The 27467-nt window shown below is 37.9% G+C and overlaps 2 protein-coding genes across 2 annotated transcripts in view; one reads left to right on the forward strand and one right to left on the reverse strand.

Annotated features, from left to right (window-relative positions):
• The window catches only part of ITFG1 (integrin alpha FG-GAP repeat containing 1), a 267640-nt gene extending 248224 nt beyond the window's left edge, over positions 1-19416 (reverse strand). The window contains exons 1-5 of the mRNA XM_007109007.4: positions 19104-19416; positions 17331-17403; positions 11691-11836; positions 10480-10537; positions 9185-9259 (exon numbers count right to left, since the gene is read on the reverse strand). Of these exons, the coding sequence (XP_007109069.1) occupies positions 9185-9259; positions 10480-10537; positions 11691-11836; positions 17331-17403; positions 19104-19308 (557 nt within the window). The 5' untranslated portion in view covers positions 19309-19416. The remainder of the gene's footprint in view (positions 1-9184; positions 9260-10479; positions 10538-11690; positions 11837-17330; positions 17404-19103) is intronic.
• Positions 19417-19578: 162 nt separating this feature from the next.
• Positions 19579-27467, forward strand: part of PHKB (phosphorylase kinase regulatory subunit beta) — a 205263-nt gene continuing 197374 nt past the window's right edge. Inside the window, exons 1-2 of the mRNA XM_028477729.2 lie at positions 19579-19684; positions 21988-22002. Of these exons, the coding sequence (XP_028333530.1) occupies positions 19618-19684; positions 21988-22002 (82 nt within the window). The 5' untranslated portion in view covers positions 19579-19617. The remainder of the gene's footprint in view (positions 19685-21987; positions 22003-27467) is intronic.

The following is a 27467-nucleotide window of genomic DNA, read 5'->3' on the forward strand; positions in this document are numbered from 1 at the left end:
CTAGGCCCGTGAGCCATGGCCGCTGAGCCTGTGCGTCTGGAGCCTGTGCTCCGCAACAGGAGAGGCCACAACAGTGAGAGGCCCGCGTACCGCCAAAAAAAAAAAAATAATAATAATTACTGATATTTTAAAATAAAATGATTACTCTAATTAATGGAACAGAATAGGGAGCCCAGAAATAAACCCACACACTTAGATAGTCAATTAATCTATGACAGTGCAGGCAACAATATACAATGGAGAAAAGACAGTCTCTTCAATAAGTGGTGCTGGGAAAACTGGACAGCTACATGTAAAACAATGAAATCAGAACATACTCTAATACCATATACAAAAATAAACTCTAAATGGATTACAGACCTAAATGTAAGACTAGGTACTATAAAACTCCTAGAGGAAAACATAGGCAGAACACTCTTTGACATAAATCACAGCAATATTCTTTTGGATCCATCTCCTAAAGCAAAGGAAATAAAAGCAAAAAATAAACAAATGAGACGTAATTAAAACTTAAGAGCTTTTGCACAGCAAAGGAAACCACTGACAAAATGAAAAGACAACCTACAGAACTGAAGAAAATATTTGCAAATGATATGACTGATAAGGGATTAATATCCAACATATATAAACAGCTCATATAAATAACTAAACATCAAAAAAACAACCAACCCAATTAAAAAATGGGCAGAAGAACTGAATAGACATTTTTCCAAAGAGCAAATGCAGATGGCCAACAGGCACATGGAAAGATGCTCAACCTGGCTAATTATCACGGAAATGTAAATCAAAACCATAATGAGATATGACCTCATACCTGTCAGAATGGCTATCATCAAAAAGAACACAAATAACAAATGTTGGTGAGGATGTAGAGAAAAGGGAACCCCCGTACACTGTTGGTAGGAATGTAAAATGGTACAGCCACTGTGGAAAACAGTATGGAGATTTCTCAAATAAAAACAGAGCTACCATATGATCCAGCAATTGCATTCCTAGGTATATATATCTAAAACAAAAACACTAATTCAAAAAGATATGTTCATAGCAGCATTATTTATGAAAGCCAAGATATGCAATCAACCTAAGTATCTAATAAAGAAGATATGATACATATATATATATGTGTATGTGTAATATATACACACATATACATACACATAATGGAATGCTACTCGGCCATAAAAAAGAATGAAATTTTGCCATCTGCAGCAACATGGATAGACTTGAAGGGCATTACGCTAGGTGAAATAAGTCAGACAGAGAAAGATAAAAACTATATGATATCACTTGTATGTGGAATCTAAAAAAACAACAAACTAGTGAATACAACATAAAGGAAGCAGGCTCAAAGATATAACACAGAACAAACTAGTGGTTACCAGTGGGAGAGGGAAGGAGGAGGGGCAATATAGGGGCAGGGGAGTAAGAGGTACAAACTATTAAATATAAAACAAGGATATATTGTACAACACAGGGAATAGAGCCAATATTTTATAATAACTATAAATAGTATATAAACCTTACAAGCTGTAAATCACTATATTGTATACCTGTCACCTTTATAATATTTTATAGCAACTATACTTCAATAAAAAAATAAAAATTATTACTCTTAAAAATGTATTCAGTAGAATATAGATACCATACTGATTATTATCCACCATCACCCACATACATCCACAAACCACATAAAAAAGCTCTTCTTCTCTTTATCCTTGGACTTGTACTTCTATTTGTTATAGAACTTTATCATGATGTACATGATGTAAAATGTTTTTATATCTGGTCTTTTTAGTGATCATGCTATCATATGTCTCCAAAGAAATGTACATCTTCAAATTGGTATTTAAATTGGCTTTATGCATCCAGGTGTTTTAAAAAAAAATCTCTTTGAGGTTGAGTTATTTTAACTATTACTGTACAATTGATGAAAAAGCTTTGATAGCTTTTTAAATCAAGGGTAAAATTTCATTGGAAATGCATTTTTTTGAAGGAATGAATGGAGCTTTAAAATATATCAGTTTACTTATCTTTAGAATAGCATGACACTGCTAGAATGAAAGAGGATTCAGCATAAAGTCTACTCCTTTTCTTGATCTTTATAGATACAGATGCTAAGAAATCTTGTTCATATATGTTCATTAAAATCTCCATGGAAATTTAATATTAATATTAATTTTTTAGGTATGATAAATACACTGTCATTATGTATTTTAAAAACATCCTTACTTTTTAGAGATATATACTTAAATGTTTATGGATTAAAAATGTTTGGGGAGGGAGCTAGAGAGAGAAATGAAGGAAAAGTTGTGAATGAAATAAGACTGGCCAAGAGTTGCTAACTGTAGCTGAATGACAGGTGTATTATATGCAAATTCATTGTCCTATTTGCTCTACCTTTGCATATGTTTAAATTTTTCCATAATGAAAGTTAAAAAAAAGAATTTAGAGCTGCTGATTTAGCTCATTCAATTTATGCAAAATGCCTGGTATATAATCCAATTAGCAAAGCCAGTCCTCACTGTCAAACCAATCTCCAAATGAAAGTTATTTTCTGTCAGAAAGAGTTTGACCTCATTTTTTCAATTCAAATAAATGTGTTAACATGTGTTTCAAGGAATATTACAAAAACTGAGAAAAGTACAGATTATATATTGTAGAAAAGATTACTAAAAGCAGTCAAAATTAAGGTAATTTTGATAAAATTGATTTATCTATTTTCATAAAATAAGTTATAAAAACAAAATAGTAAAGCAACTTGCTGTTTATCTTTAGTGAACTTAAAGCATTGCAATGTAAAGTACAGCTAAAATAATTTATAATACAATAAGTATGATAAAAGACATAATAGTCCATTAAATGTATGTGAATACTGACTCTGGTTATCTGGCTTTTGGAGTAAATAAAAACAGATTATAAAAATGAGAAATCACACAACTTCTTTCTATTTCTTTAGACATACCAAATTTTTCCCTACGACTTTAATAAATGAGAAAGGTATATACTACAAAAAATTATTTGGCTCAGGTGCCAGCATGGAAATTTATTTTCTATCAATAGGAGAAGAAAAATAGTAAACATTTCATAAGATAAGATATTTGACTTTAAATGGAATTTTCTTGATATGATTTGATAAAGTAGGTATTAGCTACATTATAGAAAAATGCATACCAAATATGAAAGAAATTATGTAAAAGTTTTATCCATAGGTTTGGTAATCCTTGAGAACGTTCTGGTCACATCTGAAACAATCACTGGCATGATCCAAAACTACATAGGCATGAAAAGTACCCTCCTTCCATTTAATTATGTGTCTTAGGGATAGAGTACTAAGAAGAGCTTAAAGGTCTGCTTTGCTGAATTTGGTGTTTCTTACGGATGCTCTCTGCTGTGCTCTCCCAGGACCCTCTCTCAGTAATTACAGATTCTTTGACAGTAGTCAGGGAATGCAGGAGGCAAAGTCATTAAACAAAATCTGTCATTACTCCCACAACCCCACTCTAGCACATCTGAATTCAGAACATCTCAATGTGGATCAAAATGGTTTTTGCTACCAAGCTTCATCTGAAGAGAAATAGGAAGAAGAAATAGGAGAAGAGGAAGAACTGGAAATTCTATTAGTTTAGTGTACCTGTGTACCTGCCGTACGGGTTTTTACTCCCCAGGAAATGTATAATTAGTGAGATTTAGGAAGGGTAAAGAATATGGCATTCTTATATGAAGGAGTAGAAAGTTATAGTGAAAACAGGTACGTTTTCAGGCTCATCAATTTTAGGTAGGAGTACCTACGAAACCTGAGGATCTAGTTGCTTAAATGATCTGTGTTTGCATATTCCTTTGCAAGTCTTTACTTACGGTAAATAAACACAACCTACCATGCTGTGTATCCAAAGATGGCCACATTATTTCCCATCCCACATGCTCTTTTACATTTCAGTTAAGCCATGCTCACATCAACAGGCAGACTACATAATCCTCAAATTCCCTAGAATATTAGCTAATTCTTTGATTAGAATGCCACAGAAGTGATGCTGTTTAACTGCCAGGACTGAGCCTAAAAGAGATCTCCAGCTTCTGTCTATACTCTTGTATTGCTTCTTCTTGGAAAACAACCACTATGCTATGAGGAAGTCTAAGTTAACCATGTTGGAGCACCACCAAAGGCCCTCTGTGACTATAACAATGGTAATGGCTACACAGAGTTGAAGGCAGGAGCAAAGGCTTTACAATTTGGAAGACCAAGATTCAAATCCCAGATCTACCATTTATTTACACTGCAAGCTTACAGTGGTCACTTAACCTCTGAATTAGCCGGCTCCTTGATAGCGCCTCTTGGGCTACACAGTTACCTGTTGTGGGAAAAATATGAGACAACTGATGGAAACTGCCAACCCCAGTTACTAAGTAGATATTTTAAAAAGCAAATAGGCTTGTTTAAGATTCTCTTTCTTCTCATCCTTCCCCATCCAACCCTGAGCGTCACAGAGGACAATAAGCTGTGCAACCCTGAGGTATGCCTCTTCAGGAGGGGCATGGTGCGGAGTACAACACATGAGAGAAGAGTGGGAAAAGAAGCATGGCTGAAGAACAGAGTTACACTGGTAAATACTTGATGGGTTATTCACTCACTCTTGGGCCTCTATTAGAATTCAAAGGTATGGGTCAGACCAGATAAATCTTAAGGACCTCTTAGAAATAGCACCTTATGTTCGTAAGAGAAAATGTGGCGATTTCTTTCAGCCATATCCTTGCTTTGTCCAAATGTTCCTACCTCCACAGGGTGTGCAACAGTGATATTACACCTAAGAGACGGCCCTAGCAGCACTGGCTCCTAGGGCACACAGACAGAAGAGTAGGCAGTCTGAGGAGAAGCACAGGTCCCCATCTCTACTCAGGACTACTATGGAACTCAGGAACTCACACAGCTCAGAGCCTAGGCCTCCAGACTGTTAAAAATCAAGTATTTGTAGGGCATTTTCAACAGCATATACATTTTTAAAACATACAATAGGACTCTAATGAAAGAGAACTTAACCTGTATTTTCAGGAATTATAAATTATTTTGATTCATTTTACCCTAAATTGAAATGATAATATATACCAAGCTTACTCAAAGTCTGCTCTATACACATAGCTTCTCTAACTGTGCTTGTTTGTTTTCCTTTTTCTAATTTTTATTGTGGTAAAATATATATAACATAGAAGTTACCATCTTAACCATTTTTAAGTGTACAGTTCATTGGTATTCTATGCTTGTTTTAAAATGGACTTTTTTCAATACATGCAAATCGTAATAAAATAAAACAAAATGTTTTCCTCTCAAAGAAGGAAACAAAATTTTGATACATGCTAATAAAAATATGTTGAATTCAAAACACTTTTAAATATCATCAGTATTAATGATGAACAATTACTGTTGAATTTACTTGCACAGAAACTCAAAAGAAGCTCTCTTTCTAAATGATTACTACAAAGAAAACATATTTAAAAAATTGTAAGATTTAACTAAAAGCAAAGTGAGTAAATTTTGAGAATAACCTCTTAAATTCACTTAGAAACAATCAAAAGTTCACTTACATACAACACTACCAACCAGAACATAAAACAAAGCAGTATGATAAATCACCAGGGAATCAAGGGTCATTTAATTGACTCCCCAAAAGCTTCTGGTGGGACTCCAGGAAATAAAATTATGGATCCTTGAGTAACAAGCCACTTGAAATAATCACAGCATATACAATTCTAAGTTATCCGCTAAAACTTTCACTATTTCTGTGGCTTAATTTTGAAAAGAAAAAGATTTAGTCGAGAAACGAGAGAATCAATGAATTTATCTCCAATAGCAAAGTTTCTTTAGGAAAAGAGAAAAGTTATAAAACTGATGCTCTGTTTCCATGGAAATACCAATAAAAAACTTATTTCTTAAGTCCTAATAGATTCCTTTAAACAACGTTCAAAATAAAAATGGTGTGTAAGGTGAGAAAGGGAGGGGGTTGCTAGGCGAATTCTAAGAAAATATGAATCATCTCAAAGCTACCTTTTTCTGTTAAGACTATGAGTACTAATGCTGATTATAAAGTTAAAAGCTGTCCTGATGATTATTTGGTTTTCTTTTGTGTTATAAATCTCTTAATTTTTGTATTTTTTCTAAACAATAGATTTAAACAAATATCATTATTTCATTAAGGTAAATATTTGCAATATTTTCTGTAATGCACCAGCAAACAAACAAATCAGCAGTAAAAATGAAGGGTGATTTAATAAATCAGTCATTGGTTATAATGTAAGAAGATTACATGGAAAAACAGGGATTTATTCCTTCTGAATTGAGATTAAATACCTATATTTAAATAGAAGATAGTTTTTTTCTGCTAATGGAGGAAAAATATCCACTCACATAAATAAGTTTAAAATGGCTGCTTTCAGTGCCATTAATATTCCATTCAAAATATTCATGCAAATGCTTGTGAAGTAAATGGAGTATGGCAAAAGTGCTTGTTTGTCACATATCTGGATTAATATTCCCAGGTATACAACTTGGGCCTGACCCACTAATGTGTTTGAACTCAGTATATAGGTCACAGAAAATATGAACAGACCAACATTACATTTGGCTTTGATTAAAATTACAGATACAAGTGTTTTCACGTCAATACTAAAAACAATATCCTGAATGCTTATGCAACATCAGTTTCAAATACCCTTTTACAGAAAATGCTCATTAATAATAACCTCATCACTGCAAAAGCTGCTCTAACACTTAATAGCTAGGTGTTATTTCTAAGTAATGTGGCACATTATTACATTATTTCAAGTCATTATAAAGTGAGGTGGAGGCACAAACTGAATCCTCACCTTTGTACATTTAACACACTTCAATTATCTCTGGCACCTCAGCAGAGGTTTAGCACCCTTCCTGCCCCTATCAGATAACCCACACAGTACCAATTAAAAGGGACTCTTCTACCTATCACTGTTTCCAGCTTAGGCTGACCATCTGCACCTTTACTCCAGCCGAACTGATCATGCTAGTTTTACCTGTGGGCAATCTCCTGTTTCCATGCCTGTACTGGGCCACTTACAGCCATGGGCTTTCCAGCACAACCCCATGGGAGCATTTAGCATTCTATTTAAAGATCATTGCAAAATTTCCCATAAAATTAAGGTGCTAGCCAAATTTAATTAAATTTAAGATAATCTTGGGTCTGCCATAAATAAGCATAATATTTAAGTTGCAAAAGTCGGTTAGATTCCTTAATAGATAAGACTGGGCTGCCAATCAGAAGTCATGTAAATGGTCCAAAATGTCAATACTAATGGCTTTTTCACTTATACACCTAATCATATGTCTGTAACATAAAATTGATATGGCGAAATACATTTTTCTTATTTTAGTAACATATTAATGCTTGCCCCCATAGAGACATATTCAGCTTTCTGTTGTCTGAATAATGATAACGCTAGCAATAGTCATCCTAACAATGCTCTTGACAAAAATTTTTTTCTGTCAATTTTTATAACTTCATTTTAAAAGTTATCAGGACAAAGGTAACAGGACAAATCTTGGATACAAATTTGTTACCTATAATATGGTTAGCCACTATTGTTTAATCTGTAACTGAAGCTTAAATGAGAAATATAAAATAGTAGAGAATTACTCCAGTATATGTTAGTATGCCAGAGAATAATGTATAAAAAATAAAAGTGAATATATCTTTAGGCAGAATAAGTTTTTAAAGAAGCATCAGAGGAAAAAAAATCTAACATAGAATTCAGAACAAATAAATAAGCTATGACATTATCACACAATATCTAGTAGTTTTTACTTTTTCAATTATCTACAATAGCTGTTTCCTAAGTTTAAATTTCCAAAGGTCAAACACACCATATTAAAAATATTCCAAGTATTTCTTTCACTAAAATGGAGATTACCATGAAATAAACCAGGCCAGAAGTCACCATCACATTCTCAATCACATGTCTACCCAAGACAAACAAGCAGGGCTTGCTATGGTAGGAGTCACCTGTGCCTTCCCCTAGTCCACCCACACTCAGTTTCTCCCAGACATGGCCGCAAAGGCAAAGCAAGATCTCCATCCAGCTGGTCTCTAAAGCAGGGTTCTCTTCCAGGTATTTTTCAAAGTTTGAGGAAAAAACAGGTTTCCCATTAAAGATTCACAGCAAGTCTTTCAAAGGTCACTATGACTAGCATAAAAACACTCATATTCTTTACGGAAAACTTTTAAGAAAAAGTGATAGGAAATGTAACAGTTTCACCTCAGAATAGGTCACATTTTGATGATTTACTTGTCTCTGTGCCTGTACATCACATTTCACAAACTAATCATAAAAATACATTACTTCTCCAAAAGAGGGAAAATTCATTAGATTTATAGTACCTGGGAAGACAGATTGATAAAGGTGGTTCTCTGTACTTGCTGGAAAGTCAAAAAGATAAATAAATGTGTTCTGTACTCTTAAAATGTTTGCCTTATCAAATACAGAAAAAATTAACCAAGTTGAAGGAATCTCATGAAAAGTATCTTGCTATCATGAATTCCTGTGTTAGGAAGACAGTTCTACTTAAATCTAGAGGAATTATAATGGAGATCTTTGAATTGCAAGATTCCAGGCAGTTTTCCCTAAGAATGGCATTCTTGGATAATAAGAGAATCCTAGCATACAAACTGGTCAAGGATAGATTATACGTGGAAAAGTCTCCAGAGCTTAGAGAAGGAATGTTTATATTTTCAGGCAATTATTAATTGCTCATTGAACAAAGAAGGAACAAGGCTTATCAATGAACATCTGGGAGCTAACATGACTAAGGTAGAGAATTCAATCAAGACGGCAGCTATCCATACTATTTAAATTAAATCTTTCCATTTCTAAAAACATCCAATGAACCAATATTTAAATGGGGACTTGCAAAGTTTGTATCTCTAATTTCCAGAGGGATAAAAAGATTAAACTGGCTCTACATAGAAACCAGTTGCAGATCAAATCCATAGTGTTTGAGAAAGCTTATATGTTGACCAAATGTCTTTTTAAAAATCTTAAACAAGGATTTCCAATGAGCTGGGGTTTTTTCCCCCAATGGTTAAAGCAATCAGTTCACATAGATACAGTCCCTCCAGCAGCAACAGGTACAATTAATTACCTGGATATAATGATATTTACTCACCCTCCTAATAGTATCTGTGGCTGGTTGGATTCATTTGTGATACCAAATATATCAGGAATTAAATCGGCATTGAAGCTAAAAAGAAAATATTAAAAACATTAAGCAGCTATTTTATTAAATTCTCACTTCTAATTTAGTTTAAAAAAAAAAAACAAACTTTGGGGAGGTGTGGTAGACATACAACAGTCAGTATCTGTTGCAATCAATGGAATGTCAGAAGTGACATGTTTCACTCTGAGGCCAAAGTGTTTAATTTTCGTTATTGGACCCTCCAGTCATCTTGGCAATGAGAAGAACATGATGGTACAGCTCCACAGACGATGAGGCCTGTAAGACACTCTGAGAGCTGGCAAAAGAGCCTATCACTGACCCACACTGGACCTTCAGTGTGAGCAAGAAATAAACTTTTGTTGTGAGATTTTGGTGTTGTCTGTAACCTCTACATAGCCTAGCCTGTCTCTGAGTGATAAGGAGACCGTTATTTCAGAATCATGACCCTCCTTATTTAGTCAGATGGGCTTAGGAGAAATAACCCACAAAAGTAGTCCCTAGTTGGTATAAAAATTTATACTAGCCACTGAATATTGTAAAAACAATGAAAAACACCCAATTATAAAAGAAATCAAGCTGAGCACCTTTAAAAAGATTAATCCGTGAATTAAAGTTCAGACTTCTAATGGTTACTGACCTATTGATGTATGACTATGATTTTAATAACTGTACAAAAGGCAGCACTGGAAACAAGAATGTGGCTATACATTGTTTACTCCCCGAAATGATATCTACATCATTACCAGAATCCTAACAGAAATTTGGATTAACTTTATCCTGGTACATGAGTCTACTACTTTGAGGAGATAAATGATAATACTAAGGAAGAGTTGTGAAAAGGACAAAGTTTCTCCTTAATATAGAAATCTTTCTAAGTCTCTAGAGGAAATCCTCTACCCTTCGTATCTGTCAATCAAGCACTAACAGTTTTATCCAAAAACAGTTATCTTAGTTCTTTGAGTAATGACACGGCTAGGATCAACAAAGATCCATCATGGACACATTCAAAGCTTTTAAAACAAAACCAAAAAGGCAAATCTCTCCCTCTTTGCAAAATAATGAATTTCACCTTTCTCTTTCTTCCATCATGGCAAATAAATATATAATTAAGAGGACAGGCCCCTATCAGCTTTAAAGGGAGAATGAATTTAGAGTCAATACAACTTAGCAAAGTAGTTTCCTATGTGAAAGATTTTATGTTTTTAAGTTTAAAATCATTCAAAGGGAAGCAAGCACATACTTACTCCATTATTAATGGTTCATCCTGAAAAGTCCTATTGAGTATGGTCATATTGCAAGGATCTGTTAAAAAAAAAAAGAAGAAAATATATAAATGAAAAGGCATTTTATAACACATTATTTTTGATATTTGCACGTAGGGAAAAATACTCTTTCATTCTTTTCAAAATTCATCTCTAATTAATTCCAGCTATTAGCATTAATGAGACACTATATATCTAACTTAAATGGACATCAAGTTTGTAAAGATATACTATTGGGAGAGTTTATTCTACACTGAAGTTACATTACAATAACTTCCTTTTGAGTCTTCATTCTGAAAATCTCTTAGATGAGTCTTCTTTATATACAATTTAGTAGTAGAGCAGTTGACAATTAAGGTTTTGATATAAAGAACCCAATACATGTAAAACTACTAGACTCTAAAACGTCCATGCCCTCCTCTCCTCCTCCTTTCTTCAGTCTGGCTCCATGAACAAAGTTGTCCATTTAGGTATAATTAATTGGCTTTTCAGATAAGACTTGAAGATTTGTGGGTAGATATAGTAGACTGACTCTCAACCTTTACTCTAAACTTTTTGTGCTTTCCTGTACTGGGGAGACTAGAAACCAAAAATAGCATTTCTCAGATATCCTTGCATTTAAGATTCTAAATAAAATGTAAGCCTTGTTAATTAGATATGGTGAGTTTTGCAAGGCAGGAATGAGGTGAAGGCTGTGTTTCTGCCATTTCTGTCTTAATGTCTGATCACTGAATTGTAAGTACTAAGAGGGAAGGTGCATGGCATCCATTTTGCTGGTGAGCAAGTGTCATTCTGGCACCTGTTGTGCAACTTGCCACTTTCTGATGGTAAAAAGGCAGTAGCTTCTTTGAAGGCTTTGAGGATTGTTCCTGAAAGTTCAACCTCGTGTGTGTTCTTTAGCCATCACAATAACTCTGTAAAGCATAAAAACCCTTTAATAAATTCTCTCTTCCTTAAGCTAACAGAGTAGATTTTGTTCCCTGGAGTTGACTGCAGACCAGTTCTAGGTTGAAAAAGAAGAACCAGAAAACAGACTTTTAAAGAAGTTTTTAGAGACAATTACTGACACTCAAGGACTGTATTTTTGAACTGATTTCTGAACATTATTTTTGTTACATTGACCTAAGAATACCAGGCATATTTCTCCTTTAATATCCAGTGATAAATATTAAAAACTCTTAAAACAAATTCACCTAAGGTTTGATTCTGTCCCCAGAAGATAATAGCTCCTAATTCACCGTTGGCATGATTTTTGGGAAGATATGTCAGAAGAACATCCATTTGTGAATCTCCATCATAATCCCCCGGGACTACACTTGTTATCAATGTACTGTGGTTCCTGAAACAAACATTTTAATAAACAAACATTCCAGTAGAGCTATAATAGAAAAGTACACTTCTATATTTATACCATACAAAAATATTTTCAATGCAAAATTTAAAAATTCACAGAACTGATTAATTACATTCTCCTCTTTAATAGCTTATCATCCTTCATGTATGTAGGCCTCTTTGGTTTATGAAAGAATTCAGTATGAACGCAGAGGGTTTTAAGAAACAAGAAAAAGCTGAAATATTTATTAAGAGGAAGCACAGTTTTATGTTCAAGCATTGGCTTAATCCTTTCACCTAGTTCTTTTGTCAAAGATACCAGGACATATGGATGGTGTTTATATGAATGGAGGCTCAAAGGACTTCCCTGGCGGTCTAGTGGTTAAGACTCTGGGCTTCCAATCAATGAGGGGGTGGGGGTTAGGTCCCTCGTCGGGGAACTGTAGCACAGTGCAGCCAAAAAAAAAAAAAAAAAATAGAAAAAAACAACATAAATGGAGGCTCATTATCAATTGCTAAAGCACTGAGGGTATCACTGTCATTTTATAAAAGATATTATTATAGATTACTTAATTTTAGATTTTAATGCAGATTTGAAATTTACAGTGAAAACTAGTCATTTTATTTCAAGATTTGCAATGACAAATAAGTTCTTTTTGACCAAACCTGGCAATACGCTATCAAAACATACATACCTAATTCTACATTTTTAATAATAAAATATTCTAAAATGGTTTATATTAACCTTGAAAACTTAACAAAACATTCTGGAGTCTTGTCATAATGTTGTCTGAGTGACCCAATCAAAAAATAGGCCTTGGGCTTCCCTGGCGGTGCAGTGGTCGAGAGTCTGCCTGCTGATGCAGCCCAATCAAAAAATAGGCCTTGGGCTTCCCTGGCGGTGCAGTGGTCGAGAGTCCGCCTGCTGATGCAGGGGACATGGGTTCGTGCCCCGGTCCGGGAAGATCTCACATGCCGCGGAGCGGCTAGGCCCATGAGCCATGGCCGCTGAGCCTGCGCATCCGGAGCCTGTGCTCCGCAACAGGAGGGGCCACAACAGTGAGAGGCCCCCGTACCACAAAAAAAAAAAAAAAAAAAAGTCCTTAAATTCAATTTACATTTAATTCTACTTAAGAACAAACAGCAAGACAGTAAGTTTACAAACGGCCTATGGATAATTATTTTCTAAATGGCATCAAGAATATAAAAATATATATAATAGGTTTTACTTAAAGTGAAAATGAGGAAAATACTGACAAGGGTAAGAATAAATAAGAAAAACAACATAATAATAGCTTTATTTTAATTCAGCTACTTATTATGTCTCAGACATTACATCAAGTACTTAATAGCTATTATCTGATAATCTCCATCACCTGAAATAGGTATCGTAATTCTCACTGAACAGACCAGGAAACTGAGGTTGAAGTAGCTTTCATTGTTAAACAGCTAGTTAAATGGAATAGCTGGAATTCAAATTCAGTTGTGTTGGCCTCTAAAATTGATCCTCATTATGATAAAATATTTTTTGTAATGCCAGTTTCCTCAAAGAATTCCAACAATGCTTTAACCTTTCCATGAAAAATAGCTGGTCTTTAAAAATGATGATATAGCAACTGCACGTGCTACTATGTAGCAAGCTGCATCTAAGTGTATACCTCTGTATGTGTACCTGTGTATGTATGCATGTGCAGTCATACATATGCTGCACATACCTGTTAGTAATACTTGTCCAAATAAATTAATGATTTGGGGTCAAAAAGTACCTGCAATAGACAGTAATATATTACAAAGAACTAGATGGGAACTTAACCTGATCAGGTTTTATTCCTAAAATTGCCCTTCTTTATGGGTGTAAAAATAGGAATTAGAACTTTCCAAAATAACAGACTGACACACGAATTTATCTCTTCTTCTTTCAAAGAACCTACTAAAATGATATGGAATTTTTTTTTTTTTTTTTTTTAGAAAAGCATAACCCTCAAAGACAAAGAGATCATGAAAGGATCTGCGTTAGCAGGGCAAGGAAACTACAGTTGACCCTTGAAGAAAATGTGGGGTTGGGGGCACTGACCACTTGCAGTTGAAAATCCATAGCTGGTATAACTTTATACTTGGTCCTCCACATCCTTGGTTCTACATTCACAGATTCAACCAACTGGAGACAGTGTAGTACTGCAGTATGAATTTAGTGAAAAAAAATCTGTATGTAAGTGGACCTATGCAGTTCAGACCCATGTTGTTCAATGGTCAACTGTATAAGCTGAAGTGCTTGGAGAAAAGGCTCAAGAAGCTTTTTGCGCTGAAGAACCTATGAAAGGCTCAGAATTTGGAGTCATCCGAAATAGCAGAGGACAAAAGTAAGGTGTCAGGCTGAAAACACCTTTTCTGTGATGGTCCCTTCTCCCTCTTGCTCAGCATGCCAATAACCAAGTAGTTTACTTCTGGGAAGTTTCAGGCATTAGAGATGTAAGTTACAGGAGAGGGTAAGATATTGGCCTTAGGCTAAAAACAGGGAGTTAATGGAAAGTCTACAAAGGAACAGTTTGGCCCTTGCCCCCAACTCTGCCAAATTCCTAGGATGCCAGTCAGCCAGGAACATATCCACAGGGCAGGAGACAGGAGGTAAGTCCCATTACACAGAGTTTCCAATTAGCTCTTTAGTACCTTATTCTTAATATAGTATAATAAACAGTTACCTGCCTTTTAAAGAAAACTATGAGTATTTAAGAGAGCCAAAACAAATACCAATAAGGAATCTGAAAAAAACAGAGATAACAGAGGAAACAAAAGAAAACTTCAAAACCACACTTGAAGACATAAGAAAATACATCCATAAAAAAAAAAAAAAGGAACAGCATGCTAAGAGAAAAGAACAATAAGAGAACAAAGAAAACTTCTTGGATATAAAAAGAAAATATGACAGCTAACATAAAAATATTCAATAGAAGGCCGAAGATAAAATTAAGAAAACTTCCCGTGGGGAAAAAGACACAAAATGACAAAAACAGAAATGAAATAAAGAAATAAAGGATGGAGTTAGGCAGTCCCATAACCAACTAGTAGCAATTCCTGAAAGAGAAAACAAAAAAATAGTCAGAGAAATAATATAAGAACATTTCAAAAAGGCCCCAAGTATAGAAGTCTCCAGCTTGAAGGGAGGTTAGAGAAATGAATGAAGAATAGTCTACACCAAGACATATTATGAAATTTCAGAGAAAAGGGATAAAGAAGAGACCCTAATAGCTTCAAAAATTAAAAATAAGTCACATTTGAAGGATTAGGAAAAAGAACAGCAATGGATTTAAAACCAGCAGCCGATGAAGCTAGAAGACTACAGGCTAATCAAAGAGTGAGTAGAAAAAGGTTTTGGAAATGGAGGGACATACCCATGCATCCTTTCTCAGGAATTTCTTGAAGGATACACTCCAGTGAAGTAAATGAAGAAGCAAAGAACAAAATAGCACAGGATCCAAGAAATAGGGATCAAACAAAGAATGACAAAGGGAAAGTCTCCAAACAGTAACTCTGCAGAAGGCCTAGAGAATGAATTCAGATTGGGGAGGAGTGCAGAGGACTCAATGGGGGAAGAAAAAAGCACAACAGGTATATGGCAGGTATGATGGAACATTTGCAAAGAAATTAAGGATACGTACACAGAAAACTGCGCAATTTATTTTTTAAAAAACAATCATTTACTCTTGGAGGGAAAAACCATAGAGAAATGAAATACTGTATACTGCTTGGCTCTGAAGTACACATAATCTACATGGCCAGAATTTATACAATGATTACTGACCAAGCTAAAATATGATATAACTTTATGGAGATGGAGCCAATTTAAAGATGCTAAATCTTTGTCTATGCTAACAAAAAAATCCAAGAGATGATGATGGTAACTCAAGAAATTACAGTATAAAAACTTATTTTAGAATATGGAAGTAAACATCAGAAGAAACAGCTCAAAGTTTTAAAAGTGGTTGCATTTGAGAGAGGAACAGGGGAGAGGGGGAAGAAAACAGTGAAGGACAGTTAGTTTTTGAAAACTATATTAAATAAATACAAGAATTTCTAAATTTTATAAGTATATAAAACAACATTACATTAATCAAAGAAAAATTAATTGGGATTTTTTAAAAACTCAGTGGAACCCAAGTCTTTAATAGCCCACAAATTCCTTAACTTTTAATCCTCCATGAAAAACCACTTCTAGGCAGTTCATTTCTTGGATGTAATATTTATCAACTTCTGTTCCCTCCGCACTCCAAGCATGTTGACATCCAGTATCAAGGAACATTTCTCAAGAGGGATAATCTCCTGTTTATCCATCTATAACTTTCCCCTCAACGCCTGAATGTTCTAACTCAAGGCCAATTTTTTTTAACATATGTCTGAGTTTAAGTTAAATACTGTAGAATCTGAGCACTCATTACCCCATATGGGGACTTCTTAAATTTTGTGAACAGTTCCAAAATAATCTCTGACCTTTCTACATACCAATTCATCCTGCACATGGCAATGAGTAAATCAAATCAACTTAAAATACCGTTTTCACCACCTCTCCTTTAAATAAGAACCTGTAATGATTCCCCACCTTTCTTGGGATTGAGGTCAATTCTTTCGATATTTATGAAGGTTCCTAGTCTGCCCTGATCTCATCTTCCTAGTCCATAACTTTCCAAAGTATACCCTCCACTTCTGTCAGGCAAATCTTTCCACCTCCTCTTCACAACCTGCTGTTTTTACTACCATCTCTTGTTAATGCTGTGTCCTGAAACTTGAAAGCCCTCACCTAAATTTTACTTATCTTAAGGTCAAGCACAAGTCCCATAACTTTCTAGAAGCTGCCACCTTAGCCTGCACTGACTCATCTCTTCCTCCAGACAGTGATCAATCCTCATTTCTTATAGTTTCAAAACTGTGTTGGCTCACTATCAATGAGGGTCACTGTGTTTCATGCAATGCCAGTCATATAAAAAAAATAGAACTATTATTTGAACATTTAAAAAGTTCAGTTTGATTTGAATTTCCTCAAAATCAATCTATGAGTCACCTGGCAGTCAATAAATGAAAAATTAGAACAGAGTTCATTGACCCCAGTGCAAACTCCTCCCTCAGACCACCAAGCACAAAGTTGACCTGATGAGCCTGTGACTGAGCTGCTCCCACAGGCACACTCAGGATGAGGGACAATCCACTCAGGATGAGGGACAATCCCCAAGACATTCAAGAAAGCATATCAGATTGCAAGGGACTGAAAGGTGTTTATGCTGGTTCCACTCAAAATTATTTATTTATTTTTTTAAAGCAAATCATTTTTAAACTTCGGTATGCTCACTAATTTTCCTAACAAATTACTTGCTTCATACCTCATAACTAGTGATTTTGTATCACACCACCACTTCAGAGTAAAACTGATTTCAAAGACAATCCAACTGGTTATTGCGTATCTATCATTACACTAACGACTGTTTTACAGAAACAAATACATTTGTACTTACTTCAAGGATACCTTTACTTTGGGTTTAAAATAGGGTGCGTTCTGGTCTGCCAAAAAGACGATTAAATCATTTCCTAAAAGAAGCAAGTATACATTAGAAAAATGCTTCCCAGTGAGACATACAATTAGTGGTTACAAGAAGCTTTCTGGGCACTGTTTTCAACAAGAAAACTTTTACTTTTCTCCAGTTCGTCTGCCCTCTCAAGGTTGGTCCTATTAGACTAATGAAATGGAGATTCCTAACAATATACCACAAATTCAATATTCAAAACAGCAGGGAAACTAGAAGGATGAACAAGGAAAAATGTAGTTGGTCAAGGCAAATTGAAGCCAATGGCTTCTGCCAGGAGTCAGACTGATTGACTTAAAGGAAGCTAAAGAATATGCCTTATAACTATACTATGTGTTAAGTCTTGTCTTCCCCAAACCTAACAACTCAGTCTCTTATAAGGCTGTTTAGTACATTGCACAGATGCATCACACCAAGGACACAGCAACTCCTATTGTAGATATTTGACTGGTAACTAGGACATGATGTCATATTTAAGCAGAAAAAGCTGAATCCTCCAAGACTATCCTCTTGTGGCTCCTACAGAACCATCCCCCAGGTTGATGCATTTTTGGAGCTCAATGAGCATTCATTGGAACAGATTTTTGAAATTGTTTAGTCAAACACAGGGCATCGTTAAAGGGGAGAATCTCTGTCTCCAGAGATTGGGTGGAGTGGCTATAGGTTAGGCAGTATGCACCCTTCTTGCAGTACATGGAGTCATACAAAGATAGGGGAAATACCCAAGGTCCACAAGAGGCTCTGGAGTCCTGACAAGGACTCCAAGAGATCTGGGCCAAGATCCTGTCAGTCAAACTCTATAAGTGCTTCACTTCCTTCTTTCACAGCCTTGACCTCAAACAGTACCTGCTTTGTGGGTACTAGAGAATACTAAGACCCTCTAATGCCCATTGTCAGCATCAAGATTTACAAAAAAAAGTTTGTTTAGTGATGGTTAAAGCAAAGAACTCCCAAGAACCTCAAGCTGGAAAAGAAAACAGAAATTTGGAAGACTAGGGTGGTGGCCAAAGCAAGGAAGTCTTTTGCACACAAAAGACTAGGGCAGCACAGAAGGGAGAAAAACCTGCAGTTTGAAAATCCTTTTCCAAGGAGACACTGGGTTTATTAGTAGTGCCTGCGAAGTACTTGTGAGAACTGTGGAGTGTTTAGGCCCTTGGGAAGGAACAGTAGTTTCTAAGAAAGCTGGGACCCTGACAAAGGGAGGGGAGGGTGAACAAGGTAAATGAAGAGGGAGGGAGAAGTCCTCTACGAGAGGAAATCGTTAAGTCGCACCTTTTCCAGTTCATCAAAGGGGAAGGGAGACTGGAGGAAATACAGCAGACAGGAATGAAGGGACCTCGGGAGGGAATGTAAAGGCAAGCTACAAAGACTACTGGGAATCAGGAAGGACTTTGGAAGGTGATTCCATGAGAAGGGCGGGGTGCGTGAGTGACGGCCGCGGTCGTCTCAGGAAAAAAACCCAAAAAACCGGGGTGTTTCCAGTGCTTGCGGGGGTGGATCAAACTGTGGAGTGATCAGGCCAGGACCTGGGTTTGGAAAAGATGGAGAAAACAGGCAAGCTGCAAGGATGCTGGAAATAAAGGGGGAGAGACAGGGCTGGGAGAGAAGGGCCGGGAAATGCAGGAGGACCGGGCATCCGGGCAAGGGGTGTGGGGAACACCGGGAGGGGGACGCGAAGAGAGGGAGGGCCGGGCAAGCACTGACTTTCCCGCAGCACGAAGAGGTCCGTCTGCTTGTCAGAGTTGAGGTCTCCGAAGGCCGCCAGGGTGCCCCAGGCCTCGGCCCCAAAGAGCTCGGCCGTGACGTTGTGCAGCGCCCGCGCCGGGACCGGCCCGACTCCCAGCAGCGCGAGGCCAAGCAGCGGCGCCAGCAACACCCAGGAGGCCAGCAGCCGGCCTGCCGCCGCCATGGCAGCTCCTCGGCCCCCGCCCGCCGGCCCACTGCTGCGCTTGACGGCAGCCGGAAAGCACCGTGCCGCCGGCCGAGAGAGAAAGAGTGTAGCCCAGACGCCCGTACGACCGCGGCCAGTCCCCGTCTCACTCTCCCGTAGGGCTGCCCCTCTGACGCTCGGGAGGCCGCGAAGCTAGGTTGAAGCTCGCCCTCGCGCTCACTTCCGGCCGGTGCGCCTCCCGACAGTGTCGCGCGGGGGGGCGGGGCCGGCCGGGAGGAGCTGACAGGCGGCCCCGGGGGCGGTGGCCAAGACGGCGGCCCGAGCGCTATGGCGGGGCTCCTGGCCGAAGTGAACTGGAAGGTCTTGGAGCGAAGAGCCCGGATCAAGCGCTCAGGTTTGGTTGGCTGGGGCGCCACCCCTTCCCCCCGCACCGTAGAGGGTACTGCCCCTCACGAGCCTTGGGCAGGAGGCAGATGGGGGTCCTGGGATGAACCTGTGCCCGTGTGTTTCCTCTTAGAAAGCAGACGGTGGTCCCTGACTCCCTCTTGATGTCTTTCCCCATTAGGTGGTGGTCCCACCTTTGCTCCGTTTTGCTTCCCCAACTATATTTCGTGTGTGTTCCCTCTCGAAAAGTAGGTGGTGGTGCCGACTTCTCCTGGAGTCTTCTTAGAAATCAGGCGGTGGCCACATACCCTGGAGTGCCCTCCCTGTCTGTATTCCTCCCCGAAAGTCTGATAGTTTCATTTTTACATATGACTAGGGTCTGGTCCTAGAAAACTGGCGCTGCTTGTTGCCTTATTTCGTATCTCCTTTTCACATTACAAGTTCTGAGATCTAGCCAGTTATCCTATGTGGCGGAAATTGAGGGAGACCGGGCCTCAGGCCACGAAGGGGGTCTCGGTGAGCATAGTTAGGACTCAAAAGTAAGTGGGCCCCTTCCCTGGGCAAGTGGCCCCAGGACGCCTAGTTTCCAGTTGTGGCTCCCAAACCCGAGGCCACCTAGGTCAGAACACGCTGCGCAGGCAGTTAAAACAGTTACAGTGTCCTGAGCTGACTTAATTCAAATTGCAGAGTCACGCTTTGAAGTTAGCACTTGTGGCTGATAACTCATCTGACAGCCAGGATTGAAACTTCTCTTATTCCTGGCTGGCTGGATGTAATCTCGAGCTAAAAAGTGTTCCTATAAACAGGAAAGATAGTGGAATGACAAGTCTTCATCTAAGAATCTTCCCTTCTGAAGGCTTGTTGTTACTATATAAATTAGTATTGGGAGATGATAATGTCAAAGCCGATAATCTGATAACATTGAAAGACATAGACCTAGGAAAACTAATTATGCATTTGCATCGGTATTAAGGTTTTTTTTTTTCCCCTCAGCTAATACTACCCCATTATATTTTGGCTTTTCCCATTCATGAAGTTCTTAGTTGTGCAGACAACAGAGTTCTTAGTTCTTAGCTGTCTTTTTTTTTTTTTTTTGAAGAAAGTATCTAATTTCATAAATCGTACAGGAGAAATCCACCCAATCTTTGTTGCTTATTCCATTCTATTTTTAAACCTTAAAAATAGTTGTGCACTTATTTACTTAGGGTTATAGCAAAACTACCATAAGTATGAGAGAATTTTTCAAAAACTAGTCCTTAGTACATTTTAGTGTTAGTACAGTTACTTAGAATAGTAACGTATATTTCTGTTTCACACTTTCTCTCAAACTTTTTGTGTCATACTGAAGTATTGAGTTGACCACTAACAGTGAGTCTATCTGGGCTATAACGGTCAAAGAGAGTAACTGGAGTTTTCTTGCAGGAAACTGAGCTCTACCCTCAACATGTATTTTTACAGCATTTCTCTTTTCCTCTAATAAACGTATAGGGTTTATTTTCTTCTCCAGTCTTAATTTCCTCTGAACTGCATGTCATAACAGTAAGCTTTGAAAGCCTACCTTCTCTTTCTTTACTGAGAAAAAAAAAATCAAGTTTTATTTAACTATTGTTGAATGCAGTCACTTAAATCCAGTTTGATGTACAAGGTAGTTGAGTGTATTGTATAAATTATGGATGTTCCTATATGTTTACATCATAGCAATAAAAGAGATACCATCTGAAGTCATCCCTCCAAATTAGTTGAGATTTCAGATTCTTCTGATAGCTGTGATGTGTAGACTATAAACTTTCTTCAGTGGATCATTGACTTCCTGTGTCATTAAAAGCAATCACCCTGATTCTGTTTGTTACTTTTAGAGGAGTATATAAAGTGAGTTTTGTTTGAAACTTGGACTAACCTGACTATGATATAGATGCCACTGCAAAGTTCTGAGCATTGTTACAGAGTAGCATAATCACTTCACTGCTCAATAGAGCTACTGGATGCTACTCTTATGTAATGTTTAATAAGTGGCCATTATATATTTCCTGCCTCATCCATATAAGCAAATGTAATTTATCAAAGCAAAGAAAATCAAATTTTCAAGTCATAAAAGAGAAAATAAAATTATAATGAACCTCAATTATTGCCTTTGTTGCACACCACATCATGTTAATAACTGCTCACACTGCTTTCAATTAATCTAATGCTTATTGCTTCTAACCTTCACTAAACAGTTTTGAAATTGCTATAGTTTAGCCTGCGATGCTTATGATTAGAGTCAACAGTTTGAAATGGCCAGCTCACCTGATGCAGTCGTCTCTTCTCCACCAGCTTTCTTAAGGTCTGGTAAGTGTGTAGACCCCAAAAGGGTCACTTGGTAATTTTAAATATCTTTGTTTCTGAAGGTTGATGTCACCATATGATATTATTTTGGTTTTATTTCCTCTTTGGTGGGCCCAAGCCTGAACACCATTTCTGTTATTGTTGGGCTCAAGTTTGCACTGTATGGTGAATGTGGTCTGTGGTGTGAGAAGCATGAGAAGTGCAGAGTGGAGCCCCTGTCTTGACACTAGCTCTGTTTGACCAGGGGCAATTCCTCAGTATCTGGGAGCCTTAATTATCACCTGGGTAGATAAAAAGCTTCTTCAATAATTTTTGTCTTTTTGCATAACAAAGTAACTTTTATAAAGTAGAAAAATTTGGTCAGCGTCCCAATTATTTTCTCTTCATCAACTCCCTGTGAAGTAGGTATTTTTATATGCATTTTCATAGACAGGAAAGGGAAGCCCACAGAGTTGAAGCAAGTTGCCCCAGGTCCTGAGACTATTATGTTTCAAGGCCATGTGCTTTGCCTGCCATCCTATGGCTTCCTGGTGTAAGGGCTGAAGGAGGTGTTGGTGCAGTGGCTCTTAGACTGTCAGGTTGGTGAGACCCTTTGCAAGCTGGATGAAAGCTGTGGAATTGCTCTCCAGATGAGTGCCCTGGGTCTTGAAAACAATTTGGAAGAGGTCCATGCATTCAGGAAAGACCATATATGGAGTCCCATTAGGAACACAGGCCTTTGAATGTATCTGGAAGAGAAGGGCTTTGTTAAGTGGGGGTAGAGCTGAAATGAAGACTGAAGTCTGTAAGGCTTTTTTCTGTGGGTTGTGACCCACCTTGGGCCATTTAAAACCTGTTTTGTGTGTGAACACTGGGAAAAGCCTGTTGGCAAGAGACTGCTTTGTCTTTAATGTGCCTCAAGCAGAATATTCAAGCCTCAGGACTCATTAACAGATAAATGTGAGATGACCGAATCAAAACATGACGGTGAAAAATTCTTTCTTTTTGGTTTCACCATGGCCTTTCAGAGGTGGTTCCCCCACCGTTTATTTCCATTTGTATTTCAAGCCCTGTTTTGGCAAGATGGAGGGGAAAAATCTTGAAGAAAAGAAATAGGAAATAGCTTATGGAAGAGTCACAAACAGGAGAAAACAATGTCTTTAGTTGTCATCTGCCAAATGACAAAAGAGTATATTATATGTAACATTGCCAATTGATTTTTGATTTAATCTTTGAACTAAGAGAACAAGAGGACATATATCTTTGAACTGTGCTTTCTTTTAAGCATCAGGCTCTCGTTTTCATCTTGGCTTTCTTAGTAAGGGCTTGATGGGTTTTCAGCACTGACAAAGTCCTTCAGCAGTTACTGGGAAATAGAATGCTAAAGGTATGCTTTTATGCATCAATAGTGCATTTCAAATTTCAAAACCTAAGAACTGTGCTTAACATTACATAGAGTGTTTAAAACCATATACAAGAAGTTTTTCCAGTACCATATTATTAAATCAAAATAGAATGCACCAAGAAACTAAATAGAAAAATACCAAACTTAATCTTTATAAGCCATTTAAAAGATGGATTCCTTATAAATTATTTTCAGTATAGGCACTTGGGGTTCATCTAACCAAAACTTAGTGATAACTATAAAGAAATAAAATTTTTATCTGTTAAATAGAGTGGTTTGCATTTATAGTTTATTTACTAATTTAGAAATACTTAAATATGTTGGAAATGATTTGTTTTCTGCTATTGTAGTTCCTTGGACGTTATCATTGTGGGAGAGTGTATAATGGTGTGATTTCATTTAACAGTCATTTTAAAGAATGTCCTGGGTTTATACCTGAGCTTTTTCTTGGTACCTTTGGCTAGAAACTATTTAATTTTACCAAAAGTGAAAGCCAGTATCTTGATTTTGGAAAATTAGTTTCTAATATACCCAGATTGTTTTATGCATTTTAACCCTCTTTATTCCTCCTGGTTTTGTTTCTGCTACGTTTTTCTTTATTTCTACTCTTTATTGAATTTAGTGTGTCCTGCATTTCTGTGCGTGCATGCTTGAGCTGTGCTCTGAATGCTAATGTGTCAATATGTGCTGTGGTTGAATATACTTTCTTTTCTTTTGACTGCTTAAATCCAAAAACAGATCTGGATGTCCAGGTTTTTCTTTAAAGAGCCTTGTGATAAAACATACAGGACAATGAATTTATAGGCAAATTCCACAACCAATAATGAATTAACTAATTATTAGGGAAGGAGTGTAGCATCCAGTAACTTAGATGGCTTCCATTTCTCATTTGACAACTACAGTTATATTTTAGATTAGCAGAGTTGATCAGCTAGAGCAATTACATTGGCATTACAAGTTCAGTTATTTGTAGTAATTGTTATGGCATTTTGTGATGAGGTAAGAAATGTCATGGCATTTTTACTTTTATTCTTAGATGATAAGATAATTAAAAAAATTATTCCTTAAAATGAATCATTGGCTTATCTCTATCTTGGCTCTGTAAGTTTATCAGTATCTCAGTGAGTTTATCAGCATGTGACTTGAGTTTTTTTCTTTATTTATTTCTTTTTAGGTTTTTTGATTAATTTGATTTGATTTATTTGATTTGATGGGCATATCAATACCTGGTAAAGTTTTATTGTATATTCTGGGCAAAACTCAACTTTTTATTTTGTGTGTCTGACAGTCTCTTCTTTTTAGGCACTTATATAGCAGCCTTGTTTCAGCCTAATTTAATAGTCAACCAATTAATAAAGTTCTTTTGGCTTAAAGAGACCATAGGCCTGAGGCTACTGGACTGTTATGTGTTGTGGCCCCTTTTAAGAGCCTAAGGAAAGCGTACACATTTTGTGTTCAGCTATACCTGAATCTCATCCTCGCTCTGTTGTTTAATACTTGTTTGATCTTGAGCAAGTAACTTTACATCTTTGAGACTTGGTTTCCTTCTCTGTAAGAGTAGGAGTAATAAAACCTACCTGAAGATATAATTCTGAGGATTAAACAAGATGTTATATGCAAAACACTTGATATTTAGTAGCTGCCCAATAAATTTTATGCTTTATCTTTCCTAAAAAATGTTTGTCTTTTACAATATTGCTGGTATGTATTTAAGAGTAGGATTTTACAAAAGCAGACATAGTTGCTTATCTCTTTACCTCATTCCGGTATCTACCCTCATGGTAGCCATTTGATTAAGAAAACTAGTCATGAGGGGATTTGAGAAGATCGCGAAAGAGTAAGACGCGGAGATCACCCTCCTCCCCAAAGATACATCAGAAATACATCTACACGTGGAACAGCTCCTATAGAACACCAAGTGAACGCTGGCAGAAGACCTCAGATGTCCCAAAAGGCAAGAAACTCCCCACGTACCTGGGTAGGGCAAAAGAAAAATGAAAAAACAGAGATAAAAGAATAGGGAAGGGACCTGCACCAGTGGGAGGGAGCCGTGAAGGAGGAAAGGTTGCCACACACTAGAAGCCCCTTCGTGGGCGGAGACTGTGGGTGGCGGAGGGGGGAAGCTTCAGAGCCTCGGAGGAGAGTGCAGCAACAGGGGTGTAGAGGGCAAAGCGGAGAGATTCCCACACGGGATCGGTGTCGACCAACACTCACCAGCCCGAGAGGATTGTCTGCTCACCCTCCAGGATGCGTGGGGGCTGGGAACTGAGGCTCGGGCTTCAGTCGGATGCAGAGAGAGGACTGGGGTTGGCGGCTGAACACAGCCTGAAGGGGTTAATGTGCCACTGCTAGCCGGGAGGGAGTCCGGGAAAAGTCTGGAGCTGCCGAAGAGACAAGAGACTTTTTCTTCCCTCTTTGTTTCCTGGTGCGCAAGGAGAGGGGATTAAGAGCACTGCATAAAGGAGCTCCAGAGACGGGCACGAACTGCGCCTATCAGCGCAGACCCCAGAGATGGGCATGAGACGCTAAGGCTGCTGCTGCACCCACCAAGAAGCCTGTGTGCAAGCACAGGTCACTATCCATACCGCCCCTTCCGGGAGCCTGTACAGCCCGCCACTGCCAGGGTCCCATGACCCAGGGACAGTGTCCCCAGGAGAACACACGATGTGCCTCAGGCTGGTGTAACTTCATGTTGGCCTCTGCTGCCGCAGGCTCACCGCGCATCCATACCTCACCCTTCCCAGCCTGAGTGAGCCAGAGCCACCAAATCAGCTGCTCCTTTAACCCTTTCCTATCTGAGCGAAGAACAGACGCCTTCAGGCGACCTACACACAGAGGTGGGGCCAAATCCAAAGCTGAATCCCGGGAGCTGTGCGAACAAAGAAGAGAAAGGGAAATTTCTACCAGCAGCCTCAGAAGCAGCGGATTAAAGCTCCACAGTAAACTAGATGTACCCTCTATCTGTGGAATACCTGAATAGACAACAAATCATCCCAAATTGAGGAGGGGGACTTTGGGAGCAAGATATATTATTTTTTCCCCTTTTCCTCGTTTTGTGAGTGTGTATGTATATGCTCCTGTGTGAGATTTTGTCTGTATAGCTTTGCTTTCACCATTTATCCTAAGCTTCTGTCCATCCAGTTATTTATTTTTTTACTTAAAAAAATTTTTTCTTAATAATTATTTTTTATTTTAATAACTTTATTTTATCTTACTTTATTTTATTTTATCCTCTTTCTTTCTTTCTTTCTATTTTTCCCTCCCTTTTATTCTGAGCCGTGTGGAGGACAGGCTCTTGGTACTCCAGCCAGGCGTCAGGGCTGTGCCACTGAGGTGGGAGAGCCAACTTCAGGACACTGGTCCCCAAGAGACCGCCCAGCTCCACGTAATATCAAATGGCGAAAATCTCCCAGAGATCTCCATCTCAACACCAAGACCCAAATCCACTCAACGACAAGCAAGCTACAGTGCTGGACACCCTATGCCAAACAACTAGCAAGACAGGACCACAGCCCCATCCATTAGCAGAGAGGCTGCCTAAAATCATAATAAGGCCACAGACACCCCAAAACACACCACCAGATGTGGACCTGCCCACGAGAAAGACAAGATCCAGCCTCATCCACCAGAACACAGGCACTAGTCCCCTCCACCAGGAAACCTACACAACCCACTAAACCAACCTTAGCCACTGGGGACAGGCAACAAAAACAACTGGAACTATGAACCAGCATCCTGCGAAAAGGAGACCCCAAACACAGTAAGATAAGCAAAATGAAAAGACAGAAAAACAAACAGCAGTTAAAGAAGCAAGGTAAAAACCCACCAGACCAAACAAATGAAGAGGAAATAGGTAGTCTACCTGAAAAAGAATTCAGAATAATGATAGTAAAGATGATTCAAACTCTTGGAAATAGAATAGAAAAAATGCAAGAAACAGTTAACAAGGACCTAGAATAACTAAAGAGGAAACAAGCAATGATGAACAACACAAGAAATGAAATTAAAAATACTCAAGAAGGGATCAATAGCAGAATAACTGAGGCAGAAGAACGGATAAGTGACCTGGAAGATAAAATAGTGG

This window comes from Physeter macrocephalus, chromosome 17, assembly GCF_002837175.3.
Source record: "Physeter macrocephalus isolate SW-GA chromosome 17, ASM283717v5, whole genome shotgun sequence".
NCBI lineage: Eukaryota > Metazoa > Chordata > Mammalia > Artiodactyla > Physeteridae > Physeter > Physeter macrocephalus.